We start from the raw sequence: 18,275 nt of genomic DNA on the forward strand, positions 1-18,275 counted from the left end.
AATTAGCTCGATTAATTCCGTTCGCGTTTGCCGCAATTCAGGAAGTTAAAATTCGCATTGTTAAATAATTGATCATTCATTGACAACGCGGTGATACGTAAACAACATTGGGGTTTTTGTTAATGGCAATTTGGTGTATTTGTTACCAGATCGGAATAAAGAGCCGAACGAAACGAACAACATCGATTATTCGTTAAGCTTGTAATTACCGAAAGAGCCGCGGATTCGTCGCACGCTACTATCGTGTAGCAGCGCATGTGTAATTATTGGGTTACTGTCAGGCAGATCTTGTCGGCAAGTTTTATCGCGATTAAAACGAGATAGTTTGTGGCGGCAAAAACAATCGATACGATACGATACGATACCAAACTGTGCATCGTATGTCGATTCACCGATTGTCGAAATCGAGATCGCGGACAATCTCATTTTTTCCCGACTAATGTGTGAATCTCTTTAGATACCTAAGTGTCAGTCATACGATGCAGTTAATTTCTTTTAAGTCGATTACAAGACGATATAAGAGATCATATTGTTAATTAAGTAATAAACTTTTAAAATTCTATCAATCATTTTAAGGTATTTAATAAATGGTATTATATTATATATGTATATATACAACACACATATATACATGCATTGACAAAAAATACTTTTAAAAATTATGCTTTATACAATGCATAGTTTAATACAATGTTATATTTCTTTAAATATTTTGTAGGCATTTCTATTTAAATAAAATATGTTTCAGTACTAAAGAAAGGAGAAGAATATTAGTAGAACATCTGATTATAATTAAATTTCCTTAAAGGCTGGAAATTTATTAATCTACAGCATGTTGTCTTCATTATTGATGCTGATAATGTATTGATAAATGACTCACTAATCGTATAATTTAGCAATTTATTTTGTTGACGGTTTATTAAAGACTATACTACTCACATAATTTGTATTATATATATTCATATTTTTTCTTTGTAACGAAGATAATTAAACTCTCGTAATTTATTAGCTTAATATAAAAAATTATAAAGTATCACTCACCGTTTTCAGCGTCTCGAAGTTCCCTCTCTTCAGCATGTCTATTAGCCTCCGGTGTTCCATTTCTTCCTTCGTCATATACATCTTCTTGTTCTTCAACTTCTCATTTTCGTAATCGTCGCACAAAATATTGTGAAAATTCACCTGCTGTATCACGTGATCCGATCTCGTTTGCTCGACCGGATTTTCCGGCAGATCCTGCTCGAACTGCAGGTTCTTAACGAGAATTTCGTTGACCACCGCACCACGTTCGTCGGCGTTCTTTACCGCGTTCTCTTCAACTACGCGGTCTTGTAACTTTTCACCGAACTGAAGTTTATTTCGAGAAGGATCTTCAATCTCAGTCTTCAATCTCGAGCCTGTCTGACTCTCCAGTTCATCCACAGGAATTGTAGCGGTCGACAAATTGCTGTTCTCCCGCGAATGGATCGTTAGTTGGTCCTGATCCTCTCGCGACGCGTCCTCGTAACCCACGAGATCTTGAAGGATTGTCGTCGACTCGTCTGGATCTTGTCTAATCTCTTGATGACCTCGGGATTCTTTTATCTCCGGAGATCGAGACCTGATACTCGATTTAACGTTACTCTGACAAGAGGACGCCGATTGAAAAGTGGCGAAAGTTTTCGCGGGCTCATTAAGAACAACCGGCTGCTGTTGATTCCACTGAACATAAATCGGATTGTCTTTCCTCTTGTCCCGCTTGTCCGCCGATTCTTTCGACCTGCCATTCGGCAGACTCTTCTGCACCTTCAGACACTGTTTCAACCCGATCTCCGGATACCTACAGACCGAGCCTTCGCTCTTCCGATCGTCCTCCTCGATAGTCTCGAGATGTTCGTGTCGCGACTTGCCAATCTTGTCGAACGTCTCGTCCTCGAACGTCGACGACGTTTCCTTGACAGTTGACTCTCGATCCAGTTTAGAAACGCCGACCTTCTCACCGTAAGGCGACGCTTGCAGGGAAGGTCGAAGAATTGATTCGAGATTATCTGTGTGGATCACCTGCGGTTGCAAGCTACGTTCGTAAATTTTTTCCACGTGATCGGGAGAGGCGTAACGCATAACTCTAATGGACGGAACATTTTCACAGACAGCAATCTTGGATCTTGTGGCATTCTGCTCATTCGGTTGTTGCTGCGAATCACTGATCGCGGTGTAAGCTCGATTGTTTGGCTTGAAGCTCGACGAAGGTATGCCAATCGACATCCTCGTTCGATCCTGCGATCCAGCGTCTCGCGAGGGAGACACACCGAGATCCTTGCGCGGCAAGGCCGCGGGCCTTCTGACTTCCATCGACGCCCCTGCGACTTGGTGACACCTGGATCTCGGAGTGCGCGACTCCACCTGACCTTGAAGAGCCCGCACACGAGCGCTAACAGCCGAGCCATAAATCGGTTGCTCCTGTCGTGATTGATCGATTGATCTAAGCTCCCTTCGGATGTCGCTGCAAAACTGAAGTCGGCGTCGCGGCGATTCGATCGCGACGACCCGGTCAGATTCCGCCGACGAAGCGATCCTCGACGAGCTACCTCGCGAATAGTTTGCGGCACATCTTGTCGACACTTCCGTCGATTTACAGACCGCCTCAACCGTTTTATCGGCGGCGGCGAGTCGCAGCGTCGGCCCGCTCGCCGTAGCAGACGGCCGCCTACTTTCTCCGTCCTTATTTGGTGAGATCGGCTCGCCTTGGTCACTAAGACTGCCTCCGGGCAACGATAGGCCCTTCGAGGAGCCTGGCTCGCACGACGGGTCCATCTCCTCCTTAACAAGCGAGTGCGCCGCCGTCGCCGCCGCACAGTTTTCATCCACGCCGTTTCCAGAACGCTTCAGTGACGGCCTTCTGCAGGAAATAATTGACGTCGTCGTCGTCGTCGTCGTACCAGTAGACACCTCGATCATCTTTGAATTACTGTTAACGGTCGTCCTACCGTGATCAGACTCGCTCATCGCCTTTGACAAATTCATAATCCTACTCGCGGCGGTAGTTTTCTCTTCGAGATCCGCTTCGACACGTCTGGACTTGAAGCTCGAACCTAGAAGTCCTCTCTGAGGTATCCTGGAGGCCGGGTTAGAATCTCCGGATCTTAACGACGCGGCACACAACTGAGCGTTGAAGCCATAATCCTGCTGTTTACTTCTCACCGCCAAGTATTCCTTATACGTGCCTCTACTAGTGTTCACACCGACGTTCACCTTCTCCGGCCTGCTACGCTCTAATCTTCGATTCACACGAGTCAGATCGTCGTAACTCGACGAGGTTCCTCCGTTCAATCTGTCCCTCGCCTCGTCGATGGATGATCGAGACCGTGAATCCTGACCACGGTACCTTCGCTGGCTCTTCTGCTCGGCGCTGCTATTGGACCTCGTCAATGGTTTTTCACGTGGAGTTACCGGAAAGTTTTGACTGTGCGCTTGATTTAACCATTCGTCTACCCTTTTCTGGACCTCTCCTTTGCGCAGCAAGATCTCAGGCATTTTCGAGCGACCGCTCTCTATCTCGTCCATTGTAACCGGTGGCGAAACACAACAGGTATCTTGCTGGTGTCCTTTGTTAGAGTCTCTCTGTCTGTCCCGCGAACGCTGTCTCACTTGGGTCTGCTGATTCACCTTTAGCACCGGCTGAATCTTTTCCCTCGTCGGAATAGATTTAGGCTGAATTTTTGCGCCGGACAATGACTTAATCTGCTTCGACTTTACCTGCTGCCGTTTCTGTTGATCCATCATTATCGCCTCGAAATTTGTCACGCTGATATTACCGACGTCACTGAGATCCGACGATCTCCGATAGTCCAGATCCTCGTACTCGTCCAAAATATTGTTCACCGACTGCGTGTCGATCGAGCTGGTGCTCTTCGACTTGTTTCTCGCGACGCTCTCGTCGCTGCTCGAGCAATTGCTCTGTTGCTGCTGTTGCTGGCGTTCTCTGCTGATCTGTCGCTTGGGACGTGGCTTCGACTTCTGGTATTTTATCACCGCATTCTCGAAGCGCGACGAAATGCCTTCGATCTCTTCGCTTTGGTCTGTCCTCGGAGCGGACGACTGACGCGCGTAACGTTGCTGAGACGACTCCCGCCGATGATTGAGCATCTTGCCGTCGTCAGACGTCGGCAAGTCCCGCCTCGCAATCGCCGGTAAACCGGAAGCCCGGAAGGTCGTGAAGTTCTGCACGTTCCTCGAACACGTGTCCTCCTCGGCGTTCGTCAACCTCTTCGACGTGATCCATGAAGTGACCAGACGAGAGACGCCGCCGTCCACGTTGATCGCATCCTCGTCGGCGAAAGGAATGTTGCTGCCGACATTGGACTTCGAGATTATTTCATCGTTCATCTTTTATCGCAAAACGGCATTTTAGTCGTGTCTCCTCGAAGAGAGTAGGAAGGGGTACTGGTGACACGAAGAGATCCTGAAATAAAAATATTTAAATATAAAAATTGTGGCAAAAAGATGATTGAGAAAAATGAAGAAATAACGAAAGATTGTTTTATTAAATTTGAGTTTGATAGAATTTCTCGAAATTATGAAAAAAAAAGTGTAAAAATATTCTGCGTGAGATAATTTTTCAAAACGTTAAATATTTTTTCCTATAGCAACATAGAATATCGATTTATTTCGAAATAATTATTCAAATAATTAGTTAATGAAAAATTATATATATTTTTAATAGGCAATTATGATGTTTATGAAAAAAATGCATCACTGTTCAGAGATGCACGATTATTTCAGAAATTTAGACACTAAGAGTGGAGAGGAACTAGTGCAATTTGTCGACTAATTTAACGACTATTTAGTCGACTAATTTATCAGTCCTGATAACGGAATTAACTTCGTGTTAAATTTTAGAAACTGCTCCTGCGATTGCTTGCGAGTACCAAAAATTATCCACTAGGAACGGTTTATATGCAGGAACTATTCCCACAAATCCAACGTAATAAAGTCTCAAACTCGTAGAAACGACCGACGAAGAACGCGGTTCTCCTCATTAATTTTTCAACCTGCACGAAATTTACGTGCGTGCTCCGCTAAATGATACCGCCGCGGCTACGTTTCCGCTTGAACTCCACATGCACATTATGCGCCATTTTAACTAATTTGCAAAGGCCAGCACAGACTATCGTTTTTCCAGTGAATTGACAAAGATACGAGATCATAATAATAGATTGGAAAAGGCCCGGTAAATATAATTTTCGTAAAGCTTGAGAACACTTTAACAACCAAGTTAACAACACTTAATTCCGCAAATGGAAAAAAATACGAGTCTAGGCTATACGAGAATCAGAGTTATCTTACGAGGTACAGTGTTAAGTTTAGGATTAAAATTCTCCTCGGCAAAATTCGCTATTTCGAACTCGACCACGTACTGGAAATCTCGCCGATCGGCGATAAATAGCAGAAGGCGCGCTTCCACAACGATTGCGCCGATCCGACGCCACCGTCATTTACTGACATTGGAGGCACGTTCTATCGTTCGTAGAATTTCCGGTAGCTGACCGGTATCCGGTTTGAATTAATTCGGTTCCTGGGCTCGAGGACATTAAATATTATAATGTGCTCGCTCTGAGGAAATCGTGCATGGAATCTTTAAGAAACTCGAGAGATTAACGGAATTTAATATGCCCATAGAGACTGGGGTAATGCGAAACAGCATTATTTCTTCGTAAAGTGAGTTTGCAAGTTTATAGCGCCCTGTGAATTATTAGGAAAATATTATCGATGCTGAGAAACTTGTAAGTAATGAAAGTAATACTTTCTTGGTTAAAATATATAAATATTCATTTAAAGCTTGTAGCTTGTATTTCATGTAAAATTGAATTTATAAAATATGATGATCCACCAAAGTTGCTTAGCTATAGGTATCTATATATTAATATCTTCTCTAGATCGATTAAGGCGATTTTTATCTTAATTTTTATATAAATATACAAAGGAAATAATTAAAATAGATTAGTTTCGCGCTAATTAATTTAGATAAATTTTTTATGAAAGAAGTAAAAATCCAAATTTTACATGATTTCCGCTTTACATATTCTTCGTGAAGTATAAACAAATTTCCAAAAGTAATATTTATACTCTTCATAAATGCGTTTTTAGTTTGACCACCAACGATTTACTTCTTTTTTAAATGAGATCGCGTTAACGCATGTCGATAATGTAAATTTGTATAATTTACAAGATTTAATTTTAATTTGCGAAAACCTGGCTCACAGATAATGGGTTATTAAATGCATAGCGACGTGAGAGAATCTCGAATGCAAATCGAATAAAATCGTAACTAATGGAGCGAATAAAAATACGAGAAATCGTACTGCTTATCGGAAAACAACAACCGGATCAATTGCAAATTGCGTATTTTTGGTAAACAATCGGTTTTCAGCGACAATGTATCGCCCGACAAAAATAAAGGTCGACCTGGCGATAAATATTCATAAAACGATGCGCGATAAGGGTATGGGGCAGCTATGTAATCGGATAATATTCGCGAACGTGTAAAAAGGGAGGTGGATTTTATTTCATTTAATTACAATCCGTTGCGCGATAGCCATCGGTGCATTGATAGATCGATATAATTCAACAATGCGTTAAAATCGGCGAACGCGTAGAATAAATATTAAACGACAATCGCTCGGGATCACGAACATCGTCAAACCTCACGGGGAGGATAGATGCAATTCACATGAGGCAGTAAGACCGCGCGTGCGGGAGCGGCGTAAATTGAATTAAACTGTCCCGGCTTCGCTGCTGTACTACCGTGAGCTCTTCTGGCGCTCTAATGATTCCTACACAACCACACGCTTTGAAACCCCCTGGCTGGAATGCTACTTTTAGATCGCGGATAACGTTTAATGTAACCCACCGCGTCGTAACGAAACATGCGTGAATCATGTGTGGCATATGGGTGACGTCGGCGTTAAATTGACCTTAAAATCAGCAGAATCGTACGTCTTCATGCGTTTGGCCAAAATGATTTGATTAATTTAATCCTAATTGAATTTGTTTGCATTTGCACGTGCTAAAAGTTTTTCACGTAAAAAAGGATTTCTCTGTAACTTTATCAAATTCGTATCGCTCTTCGAAAAATATTACAATAGATTTATTTTTCATGTTGCATGAAATATGCAACGAGAGAGAACGAAGGCTATAAAAATAAAGTAAAAAAAAAAACAGAAGCGCAGATAATCAAAGCAGCGCGACAGAAAAAGATTTATCAGAATAAATTTCTCTCTCAAAAATGTTTTTATTAAAAAGCTTTAATTATGTCATTGCGTAATATGCAAATGAGAGTAAAGATTGTGCTCTGGGGAATATCAGTTTTCCCGATAAAAATGTTTACCGTATGTACCCCCAGGAACGCGAGCCATGGGTGTGTTGGCTAACGTAATTAACGGTACTGGAAAATTCAGGTGTTTCCGCGAATGCACTGACCCGAATCCTCTACGCGCGCGCACTAACACGCGATGCACGAAGGTGACTATACGATCTACGGTGATTATCGCGATTTATCGTCCGTAGGCCCTCGTCGCGATTCAGCTCATAATTTTGTCTCGTTAGCGAGCCCTCAGTATTTACTGTCGCGCAATGCTATTCTCTGCGACTTGCAGCAGTTGGGAATACGCGGGCATCAGAAGCAAGATATCATATGTAACTTTTTCTAGCAGGGCATATCTCGTGACAGATAAGCTTCCGTCTACAGTTATTGTTAGACTGAAATTTGAATTATTTTAAATGTAAGTATACGTGTAAATATGATAATTTATTTATTATATATATTATATGATATATATTAACATAATGTGCGCATACATAATGCATCATTATACATTTTTTTGTTTTGCGGTACAATAACAACATTCGTAATATATTATGCACATTATGCGGAGACAGTTATAGCCTGAGAAAATTCTGTTTCGCAAAACACCTCTGGCAGATTTGCTCTCACAATTTTCATAAAACGCAATTCTTAAACTCTATAAAGAACCGCAAGATGTCAGCGACAAATCGGTGCCGCGGATATACATAATTCATCGATTGACATTCCCGAATGAATTGCGGCGTGTTAGAATCGCCGGTAGAGACGACAATGGAATGCAAAAATGATCGCGTGGGCTTAACGACCATGGCACGATTGCGTAAAAACCAGGGATGGTAATCGACCTACGATCGCGAAAAGCGAATACGTACATCGGGAACTGACTCGTTAGCCGAGCGTGAGGTACTATGCACGCTATTTAAACCTTTTAACCTTTCAATTAATCGGGTGACGAGATCTTTGATCTCTTCCCATCTAAGGTTGACTTACAGATCATCCGGATTATTCACGCTGGCATTACCGTTACATCGAATTTCTTCTAATTTGGTGAGACTAATTGTAAGCTAACTAAAACATAAAATTTCAGTTTTACGATATTGTTATAGGTAGTGAAAAATATGCAGCAGAATTAAAAGGTTTAATACAAAATATCAAAACTTTATCTTGCCTGTAATGTAAATTTTATTAAATGTTCTCTTTTGAAAGTAATAAATAACATGCACAAGACAGAGGTGCAAAAATACGTATAAATTTTCCTACCATTAATCTCAGTATACTTATAGATTAAAAATGTATCTTCTTTTAGTTGATAGAAATTTGTTTTTGATTAATCAATTGTATGTTATGATCATTATTGGGAGGATATATTACCGAGAAATATTTTCTATTTTGAAAGTTTTGAATATTCTCAATTCTCATGATGTTAATTATAGGAAGAGCATAACGACCAAAAATCGAAAACAGTGAAAACCAACATTACTAAGTATAAGTATCGTTGTAATAAAATATATTGAACGTCCATGTAAACGAAATACATTTTCGTGTTGTATTTTCTACGAAATTTATTCTGAAAACACCAAAATTAAGATAAAATGAGAAAATTATTCGCTCAAGCATGACAAGTTGTTGCAATTTAATCGAGCGCTTTACCAACATGCCGGAATTTACTGACGCGCGAAACAAATAATTAAATTATTGTAATGTAAGAGAAACTAATTTACTTATTAATGTAAAAGAAACTAAATACTCTGACGAAATTTTATAGTTCTTTTATTTAAATATTGATATTCTAACTATTGATCTATGTTTTATTTTATTTTATTTTAAAATAAGGTTTAATACAACAAACATAGAAGGAATAATCATTTTAGTACGGACGGTGACACTTACATGCGCGGAAATCAGCTTTCAGGGTACTCAATCGTAATCGCGGGTGTTTTGTCAATTACTTCGTTCAACCGACGATACTTCTCGTGTAGAGGCCGGAAGACACGGTCGTTTCCTGCGGTAGCGCCGTAATAAAACGTACCGCACGTCTCGTAGCGCGCACGACAGAGCAATCTTATCGAGGATCGGGCACTACGTGCGTTTAGCATATACGCGCGCGCGTGTATGCGTACGTGATTAAGCGCCGTCGAGCAGCAACATTATCTGGCGATATGTAGGTGAGCACCGATCCTTTAGGAAGATTAATGACCCTCTATTATCTGGTCGATATAGTGCCGCGCGGTCAGGCCGAGACTTTTTGAAGCCGCGCGGGAAGACCTTCGCCTTGGACTCGACTCGACTCGACTTCGCCGCCATTCGTTTGTCATTCCGACGACTACTTGTCGCGCGGCGATTTCCAATCGCGTATCTCGTATCGCTCATAATTCAGATTCGCCATTCGTTGTGTGTCTGCCGTTCGTATTACTATTACTTAGTTGTTATGCAGCGCGCGTTTCGTATCCCCCGAGGCGTTCGCCGATATTCGATTTTAACATCGCGCATGTCAACATTAGGTACGATTATTATTTTCGAATTAAATAATACGAGACGCGCCTTAGGCAACGAAATAAATCAAGCTCGAGACTGCTTCAGTTTGAGTTTCCCACGCAATTTTCTAAAGATAATGAGAGAGAGAAAGTCCACCGTCTATCTTTAGCTGCGATTCAAAAATAGAAATTTGTGTGAAAATAGCTTTGCAAGTTCGCTCAACTGTAAAGTTCATTGTATCTCTTAGCCTACAACTTAACGTATTTCTTGTGAAGTTTGTTTGCATATTTTTAACGTGACAAAATTTGTACTAAAGTAGTATCAAGTTGGAAATCGCAAATTTTCTACCAGACTCAAAAATCAGATGCTGAGAATCTTATCAAGATCATATCGTTGGATGATTCTTAGTTCCTCAAGAGACGCGCGAGCTACCTTACATGCTTCTTTCTTCTAGATATAATTTCTTCGACAACGATATATCGATTTTGTCCGACCACTAGCGTCTTTGCTAACCATTCTTCTAGGTAGTGTATACCGGTCCCTTCCGGCGAATGGTCTCTGAAACCGCGCGGCCCTCTTTCACAATCCTCTCTCGCCTCTTCCTTTCTTCTAAACCGTTGGGCTATTCACGTCTTTGACAGATTTGCCTTCAGGGTGGATAACCCGAACGCAACTACGTGGGGTCTACGCACTCAAAAGTTTTTCGAAGGACTCGCCGTATTTACTCATGAAAGAATACACAATTTCATAATTTTTCCATACACAGATAAACATAATAATAATGTCCATAATGTAGAAGTTTAGTTTAAATAAATCAACACAATTTTTGTGGTTTAAAAAAATTTATTTTAAAATTCTAAAAGTATTGTTTATATAAAAAAAATACAGTAACAATTATTAGAAAATAAAATAATTTTTATGGTTGTATATTAGATAAGAACTAACATAAAATATTAGGAAAATTATACGCTTATATGTTATGGTATTACAATTATTAATACTCAGTCCTATTACTCGTGCCCGAGCGTGGTGACTTCTCTTCATATACATGTGTTGCGCACGTGGATTATACACATTGTATATTGAACTTACAGTTTAACGCCGATTTCGAACGGCAATTTTTAGAGAAGTTTTCGTGGCAAAACATACTCTCGGTGGTTTGCCATTGCCTTCCGAGAGGAGAACGAGCGAATAAAATTTTTCTAGCTCTACCGGGAATCGAACCCGAGACCTTTGGCTCAATAGACCAGTGCGCTGTCTATTAGGCCACGCTCATCCTCTTACAATTATTATATTAGGATTATTATTATTTTATGGTAATACATATATTGTATACGCGCTTCATAAGCTTTAAAAGTTCTGATTTCAGACAGAGTTGTCTTACGACGCGGGCGGCTCCGAGAAGTACCTACTTTGCAACCTTTTTGCTCATCTTAACATTCTCCGCGTAGGTCGCTTCGCTCTGGGTTGCATATGCGACCCCTCTGAAACCCAGTTCCTCCCTTCTTCCTCCCATTCTTTTGTTCTCGCCATACTCTCTCTCTCTCTCTCTCTCTCTCTCTCTCTCTCTCTCTCTCTCTCTCTCTCTCTCTCTCTCTCTCTCTCTCTCCCTCCCTCCCTCCCTCCCTCCCTCCCTCTCCCTCTCTCTGTTATTTTTTCTCCTATCCCCGCGACATACGAGATGTGCCAGAAGAGACTCACTTTTTCGACAAACAAACCATACGACAAACAAATGTCACGAGCCGCACTGGAAAGCTAAACACCTTGCTTTTTTTTCTACACACGGTTAATTTACGTTTGCTCGTTATTACCACGTGTGAAAATGGAGTTTATAGTGCCTCCGCCTTTATTTTTTTTTTATTTTTTACGTTGAGTTTCTTTTCAAGCGACAAATTCTTTTTGATTACCGTGTACCGACAGAACTATTGAATTATTTTAATTATTTAACATAATGAAAGATGGCTAATTATCTAGAATATTAAATGATATAATTTATAAATAAACATATATATATATATATATATGCCAAATTTTTCTATTAAATTACTTTAACTTTTAATTTTCAGTAAATAAGTGATGCACAAAAATACAATTTTGCAAACAATGTAAGGAATTATTATCGTCCCCTAGCACAAATCACAAGTGCATCGGGCATCGACAGAATGCATCGGTGCGCTAAAGCTAAAGCGAGGCACTAAAATGCAAGAACGAGATGACGTTTAATTCTTCGCATCGGAAGAATGTCTTTGAACTCGGTTTGGAACCGGACACGCTCGTTATAGGCCGCTCCTCGCCTCCGTCGTTCTCTCTGTCTCGCCTCAAGCTAACGGACGATCGGCAGCAAGTGCATTCACACGTAGATAACGCACACTAATAGCAACGAATACGTTGGACTCGTGTTGCGAGACTCATTCATGCTGATAATAGCGCGAAGCGCGTGAATCGTCCAACGCGAGTGATACGCTTTTTATCGCACAATACGGATACGCACACGTGCGCGCAAATACATGTATATTTGTTCCAAGCACGATCGTTACGTTCACTCAGCTATCTCTTCCGAGGGATTTAACTCATTAATGCAAAATTACCACTTCTCTATCTTTATTGTACTGTAACAGAAGCTACCGTGCTTTTATTTTCAACATGATACGATATCGCAGTGATACGGAATATTTGAACGGTAAAATGGATATCATAAATATAGGGAGAGAGAAATTGGATATATGAAATAATTCGAATTAATTTAAATAACAGTATATTTTTTTTAATGAATCGCGAGATAGTTGCATTATTTTTATCACGTGTATTATTTTTATTATGTTTATTATTTTATATTATTTTTTATTTATTTGTTTATTGGCTAATATTGCATTACCCATCAATTATAAAAGAATATTATTATTGCTTGCTCTCATAATTTCATACAAAATTAAATAACGCTTTCGGATGAAGAGACTAATCTCAAGGTGACACTGTTAGAGAAAAAAATCTATTACTGCACCGTTACATCATCGCTTGCGTAAGCTTTGATTACTGAAATAAACACCTCCTACACACTATCGCACTTTCCTTAACGGGACGATTAAATGTTCTCTTCCTCCTCCTCTTCAAATCCTCCGCAGTTCCTGACTACTAACCACAAAGCCGATTCTATCCCTAAAGTTAATGCAACTGAGTAGGTTGTGTGTACGTTGAACCCCAAACCCGTATAGTCGTTCGGTGTATCCAGAATAAACATACCGGATAAATATCCGAAACATCTATCTTCGTATTTCGAAAAGTATATATAAATACAGTTTATTTTACAATTTTCTCAGAACAGAGTGAATAGAATTTTCCCTATACAGGCTACAATAACCCTGCATGACTCAGGAACTTTTTTATGAAAAGTAGAAATAAATTAATAATAGAATTTACGTATTGAATAATAAATTATTAACTGATGATAGAAGAATGTTTATGTGCGCTAAATAGCTAAATTATATATTAGAGATATGATAATTATAAAGTAAATTATTAATAATCAGTATTCAGAGAAAACTTTTTACATGTAAAATACGCAAGAATATATAGAACAAGAAATTTGGAATCTGGCAATCTCATATATATGTGAGAAGTACGCATTTACTATTTACGAACGCACCTTACTTACGTATCTCCTATATCTGTTGAAGGAGCCGTTATTATCCTCAATAAACGACCGCTGCGGCGTATGCGGACGATTCCAGGTCACGCAGCGTGATCGACGCGGTGCAATTCCGTGTCAGGCAGCCGGCATTAACCGAGAAACATCTCTCCGGCAGTCAATGCCGCGCGACATCGACGGTACAATTGTCAATTGCATCGATTTTGCAATCTCTAATCCTCTCCCGCTCGCCGCAGCACCATGTCGCGGATTCGCTCCGACGGCTGCACAACGTCGAGCCGCATTATCGCATGCCGCGCTCCGTATGGATTCTCCTTGACGCGCGCGACGAACTTCTTGAATTCCCGTCCGACCAGCATCCGAGTTCTTCGAGTCACGAGCGCGCCTCTCGGAGCTGCGCTCGATGCATTTCTTCCGACGTGAAGCGCGCCAAGGTGCCCCGTTCCCGACCCCGGTCCCGCGGAGCGTTGTAACGCGATTCGCCACGCAAAGGATAACTTCTCGCGGTGTCCTTCGACGTCGATGCCGGTTACCCTCATACGCGGCCGTGCACGGTTTCCCGCGGCTCCGGTTTCCTCGAAGACGCAGATTATTGCTCCACCGTGGATTGCACGCTGGATTTACGCGCGACCGACGAATTCCCGAAAAAGAGATTCGTGGAAGAGATGTGCCCTCGCCTCTTCGTTTGCTCACGCAACGCAGCGTGGAACGGGGAAATAAGTACGGGTTCGGTGTTTTCGTCGTGTTGCCGATGTGGAGATTGCGATCGGTAAACGGAGACGATAACTTTTTAGCGTAACTTCGTTCGCGCTAATTATCGATCCTCAGATACGACACGTGTAGACTCGTGTATGACTCATTAATAATCGCTGCAATCAGAAACATAAAATAAAGATACAATGGCTTTTTTCCGATAAATCGTCATTATCTTGACAGGAAATTGGCTTTTGTCGATTTCTTCAAAGCGTGCGCTCAAGTACACCGAGAAGCAGTCTAATAATAATTACTATTGCATTGCGTTATGTTTGAATACACTTTTACAATATCGATCGCACAATGTCAGTCTCTTGTAACTATGAACAAGGGACGTTGTTTACCGCTGCGATTTGTCGCGCGGCCTTAAATTCAGGAACCCAGTTTCGGTTTTACAGCGAGTTCTGTCAGCGAGCATTATCGAAGCAAATTAGCGAAACGCGCCGCGCCAGCGGAGCAGAAACAATCCGTGGCTGCGGCAAGCTGCGAAACTATTACTCTGCGGCGGAAACTGCCATTTGAAGTACCGCGAAATTCACCGTAGAAGGTACGTAACATCGTACCGCGGAGCCGAACCGGTACCTCTCGCAGCGCGTGTCCGCGTGAGAATTGCAGTAAACTCGGCGCCGATATGTGTTGCGAAACGCTGAGTTTGTGAAGGAGAGTGTTGGTAAATTTTCAAAAATTCCACACGTGAAATAAATCCCAGATGCGTAGAGATCCTTTTCGCTTACAGCTCAAACTGTCATTACGCGCTGATCATATAATTGAGACTGAAACAAGCGTCGTCTGTTGCGTTATTTCAAGATGTTCCATTTGATGGGTAGAAAAAATGTCCAAAGATGCATTCGGTGACTACGCAATAACGTTTGTTGCGGTAACGTTCTCTTCTAAAACTTCTAAACTTTCTCCAATCGTACACAATGGCATTGTTTCCAATTAGACTGCAGACATAATTGTACGTTTGCGTCGAGGCTTTTTGCGGACTGGTGTATCGGCGGGCAGCCGAGTGCCGTTATCGTGCGGAGAGAAAGAGAGAGAAAGAGAAAGCACACCGCAATTTAGAGGGATGGTACACTTCGCGGTACACTGATTGCTTCGTGACACCAGCCGGTGATAGTCCCGTGGCCGATTTCACGAACGCTCGCGAGGCGGACGATCGATCTAGCTTCTCTATTTTTTTGCGCCGTTCCGATATCGCGTAAGAAGTACGTTACGGAATTGCTGCCGCGACTAGGCTACGTCGTTCCGCGAATTTCACAGTCCCGTAACGGCGAATCGCCGCGTTAATCGCATCCTTTCATCCGCGATCCGCGCGAGGCGGACTGGCAGCGACGTCGCGTATCGCGAGACGGTAATTGCAGCCCCTTGTGTAGCACTTCAAAGAGGATCCAGCACACTATCTCGTACCACCACTATCACGTGAAATTATGCACTATTATCAGGATGGAGAGAATGCGATCTCGGTATCTTTGTGCAATGTTAAGTCGTACACTGCACCGCCGCCATAAATAAGGAGTAATTGTTGTGTCGAACGTAGATCTCTATGCCATAGAAACTGATGGGGGAATTTCAATTTTGTAACTTCTATTATTCCGATAATTGCTTATAATTTTATCATTTTGCACACCCACGAACGCACGTAACTAATGTTATTAACAGTTCCCGGACAAGCAAGTTGACATGTTTAGTTAAACTTTGAGACAGAAAGTTCGACATAATTCGCGAGGAATTTCGACTTACGTTAATAACATGGGAATTACGAAAGCTCGAAGAGAGTACCCTTAAGAAACTAGCAGCGAGCTCGAACTTATCTGCTTTAATATTCGTGAATCTGTCGTGAATTATAATTTGCAGGGATAATGCAGGAGTGCTCTGACGATTCAATTCTAACACATATTACATCCATTGTATAAATCGTGAGAAAGCTCATAAGATTCCAAATATTTAAACTTTCGAAAGCTAACCGCCAACACAATTCCGGGGCCCAAGATCGAAGGAATAATAATTATTGTTCTGATCTGAAAAAGTCACGATGTCGGAAAGGCATGACAGCCGCGCTGCTGTATGCGAGGATGCAATTTTGCGAGCGGGAAAAGCCGCGGAAAAAACTAACGCGCGGCGGAAGAACGAGGGAATGTTGAGGGAAATGAACACGGATGTAAACATCGAGCGATAGACAGAGATGAATGGGGCGCGTTGCATGCCGCGAGATAAATTGAATTAACATATTAACGGAACGACGAATAAAAAGCGCCGCGCGCCATTCAACGTTCCGCCCTTCTCTCGCCATTGTGCGAGATTAATCGAAAAAAATTAAAGGATTGAAGATATCGTAGATCTCGAGAGTCCGCTCGGTTTTTTAACTATTTTTATTGATGCCATTAATTATTTCAGAGAGTCGCATTTGTTTTTTCTAATGCGAGATGATCTACGGAATTGATAAAGCCCGATATATGGTGTAGATAAAAAATTACTTGATTGACATTTATGAAAAGATTTCGTAGCCGAACGGAAAGAAGTTATATGAATCACTTGTCAGGGCACTGTGTATGAATCAGCCCATGTAATTAGCGGATTTTGCTTCGTTTGACTTCGGGCTGTTTATCTTCTGCGCGGAGATAAGTCGAAAGAATTCGAGTGTTACATTTAACGAAGTATCGTACAGATACGTGCGAGTTACGCGGTCAATTGGAATCTAAATCGAGCGTAATAAGCCGTCGTTCAAAGCAATGTGAGCCGTGATCTCGCGAGAAGAAGAGGAAGCCCTTAATCGGCGCTCATTAATTTAATCTCGAATTAATGACGCGGACAAGAAAGCTTTATATACACTTCGTCACTGCTCCAAAAATACACCCAAATGATTCAGCGCGCGATAATGAAATTGTAAGCACCGTTTGATAGATTCTTGGCGTAGAGATGTACGATGGGAAAAATGAAAAAATATCGCCCGAGAGGTTCGATTCCTTTGGGAAAAACGAATTAATTCGGCCGCGGTAGCGAATTTATTAACCTCCGGCAGATCGCAGCGGATCCACATGACACATCCGGCAAGTAATTGCACAAATGGAGACACGCATCACTGATGAATCCACTTCGTTATTGATCTCGGTTAATTCTATTGAGGATCACTATGTACTCGATTTCTCGAATCGGAGCGCCGATGCGCTGGAACTATGCAGCATCGATCCTCTCGATCGCGCTGGCGCGGCAAGACTGGCCGGCATGGATCAGGATCTTGATCGAGGGACAACGACCAGGGACGGCATAAGGCAGGGTTCATGGCGAAAATGCCATTATCGATTCGTGAATAATACACGGCTAAAAGGATGTTTGAACTGTATTCGACAGTTTTGCATTGATGCTGGAATTTAATGAGCTTTCCAAAAGTTTAAATGAGTAATATCCGAAAGTACACATTGTATTGAACGCTGTAAATTCTGGAATATTAATTTCTTGCGTTTGGAAACAGTGCACAAATTTATAAAAATTACTTTACAGGTTACAGAGAGTTATTACTTTACTTTAGTGCTTTATAAGTTACAGAAAGGTCACACATTAGTAAAGATCATATGAATTAATCTTAAATCTTAAATAATAAGACACTATTTTATAGTTTGTGAATCAAGATTTAAACTATATCTGAAAACCGGAGATCTTTTATGAGATAAACTAAATTAACAACTCGATCGTTAATTAGAAATATAATTTAAACGCACAGTTTACATCCGATTTATGCAGCTGAAAATTTAATCTTCGAAATCAGCTATTTTAACGACGCGACGAGAAACAGAAGCATTCCGACGCGTTATCGCAACGTTGATTTATTACGGTGGGTATAACTATTCTTTTTCTATGTTGCTGCGTGAATTCGCGTGAATTCCGTAACTCGTATTATTGCACGTGAGAGATACGCGCATTAACGGAAGAGGTAGAGCCTGAAGTGTATGCGAACACTTTGCATTATCTCAATCGGTATTACGAAGTTTAGACGGATTAATAATATGTAACGCGCGCGCTATAATTTCTCCATTCAGTAAACTCATGAAGCAAAATTAT

At 41.3% G+C, this 18,275-nt stretch overlaps 1 protein-coding gene across 3 annotated transcripts; it reads right to left on the reverse strand.

The window, feature by feature from the left end:
- Positions 1–915: 915 nt before the first annotated feature.
- Positions 916–17,417, reverse strand: LOC139819069 (uncharacterized). 3 transcript variants are annotated; one of them, XM_071788221.1, is made up of 3 exons: positions 17,230–17,417; positions 13,470–15,774; positions 916–4,441 (listed from the first exon to the last, which is right to left on the reverse strand). In XM_071788221.1, the coding sequence occupies exon 3, from the start codon at positions 4,363–4,365 to the stop codon at positions 1,024–1,026; it is 3,342 nt and encodes a 1,113-aa protein (XP_071644322.1). In that variant the 5' UTR covers positions 4,366–4,441; positions 13,470–15,774; positions 17,230–17,417; the 3' UTR covers positions 916–1,023. The 3 variants fall into 3 exon arrangements, with proteins under 3 accessions (XP_071644322.1, XP_071644320.1, XP_071644321.1); XM_071788219.1 differs by having other exon boundaries at positions 13,461–15,774; XM_071788220.1 differs by having other exon boundaries at positions 13,461–15,774; positions 17,111–17,417.
- Positions 17,418–18,275: the final 858 nt, after the last annotated feature.

The sequence above is a fragment of the Temnothorax longispinosus genome, chromosome 9 (assembly GCF_030848805.1).
Source record: "Temnothorax longispinosus isolate EJ_2023e chromosome 9, Tlon_JGU_v1, whole genome shotgun sequence".
Taxonomy (NCBI): domain Eukaryota; kingdom Metazoa; phylum Arthropoda; class Insecta; order Hymenoptera; family Formicidae; genus Temnothorax; species Temnothorax longispinosus.

Bases quoted from the DNA above. Each gene is read 5' to 3' on its own strand.
- LOC139819069 (XM_071788221.1), bottom strand. From the start codon at position 4,365: ATGAACGATGAAATAATCTCGAAGTCCAATGTCGGCAGCAACATTCCT.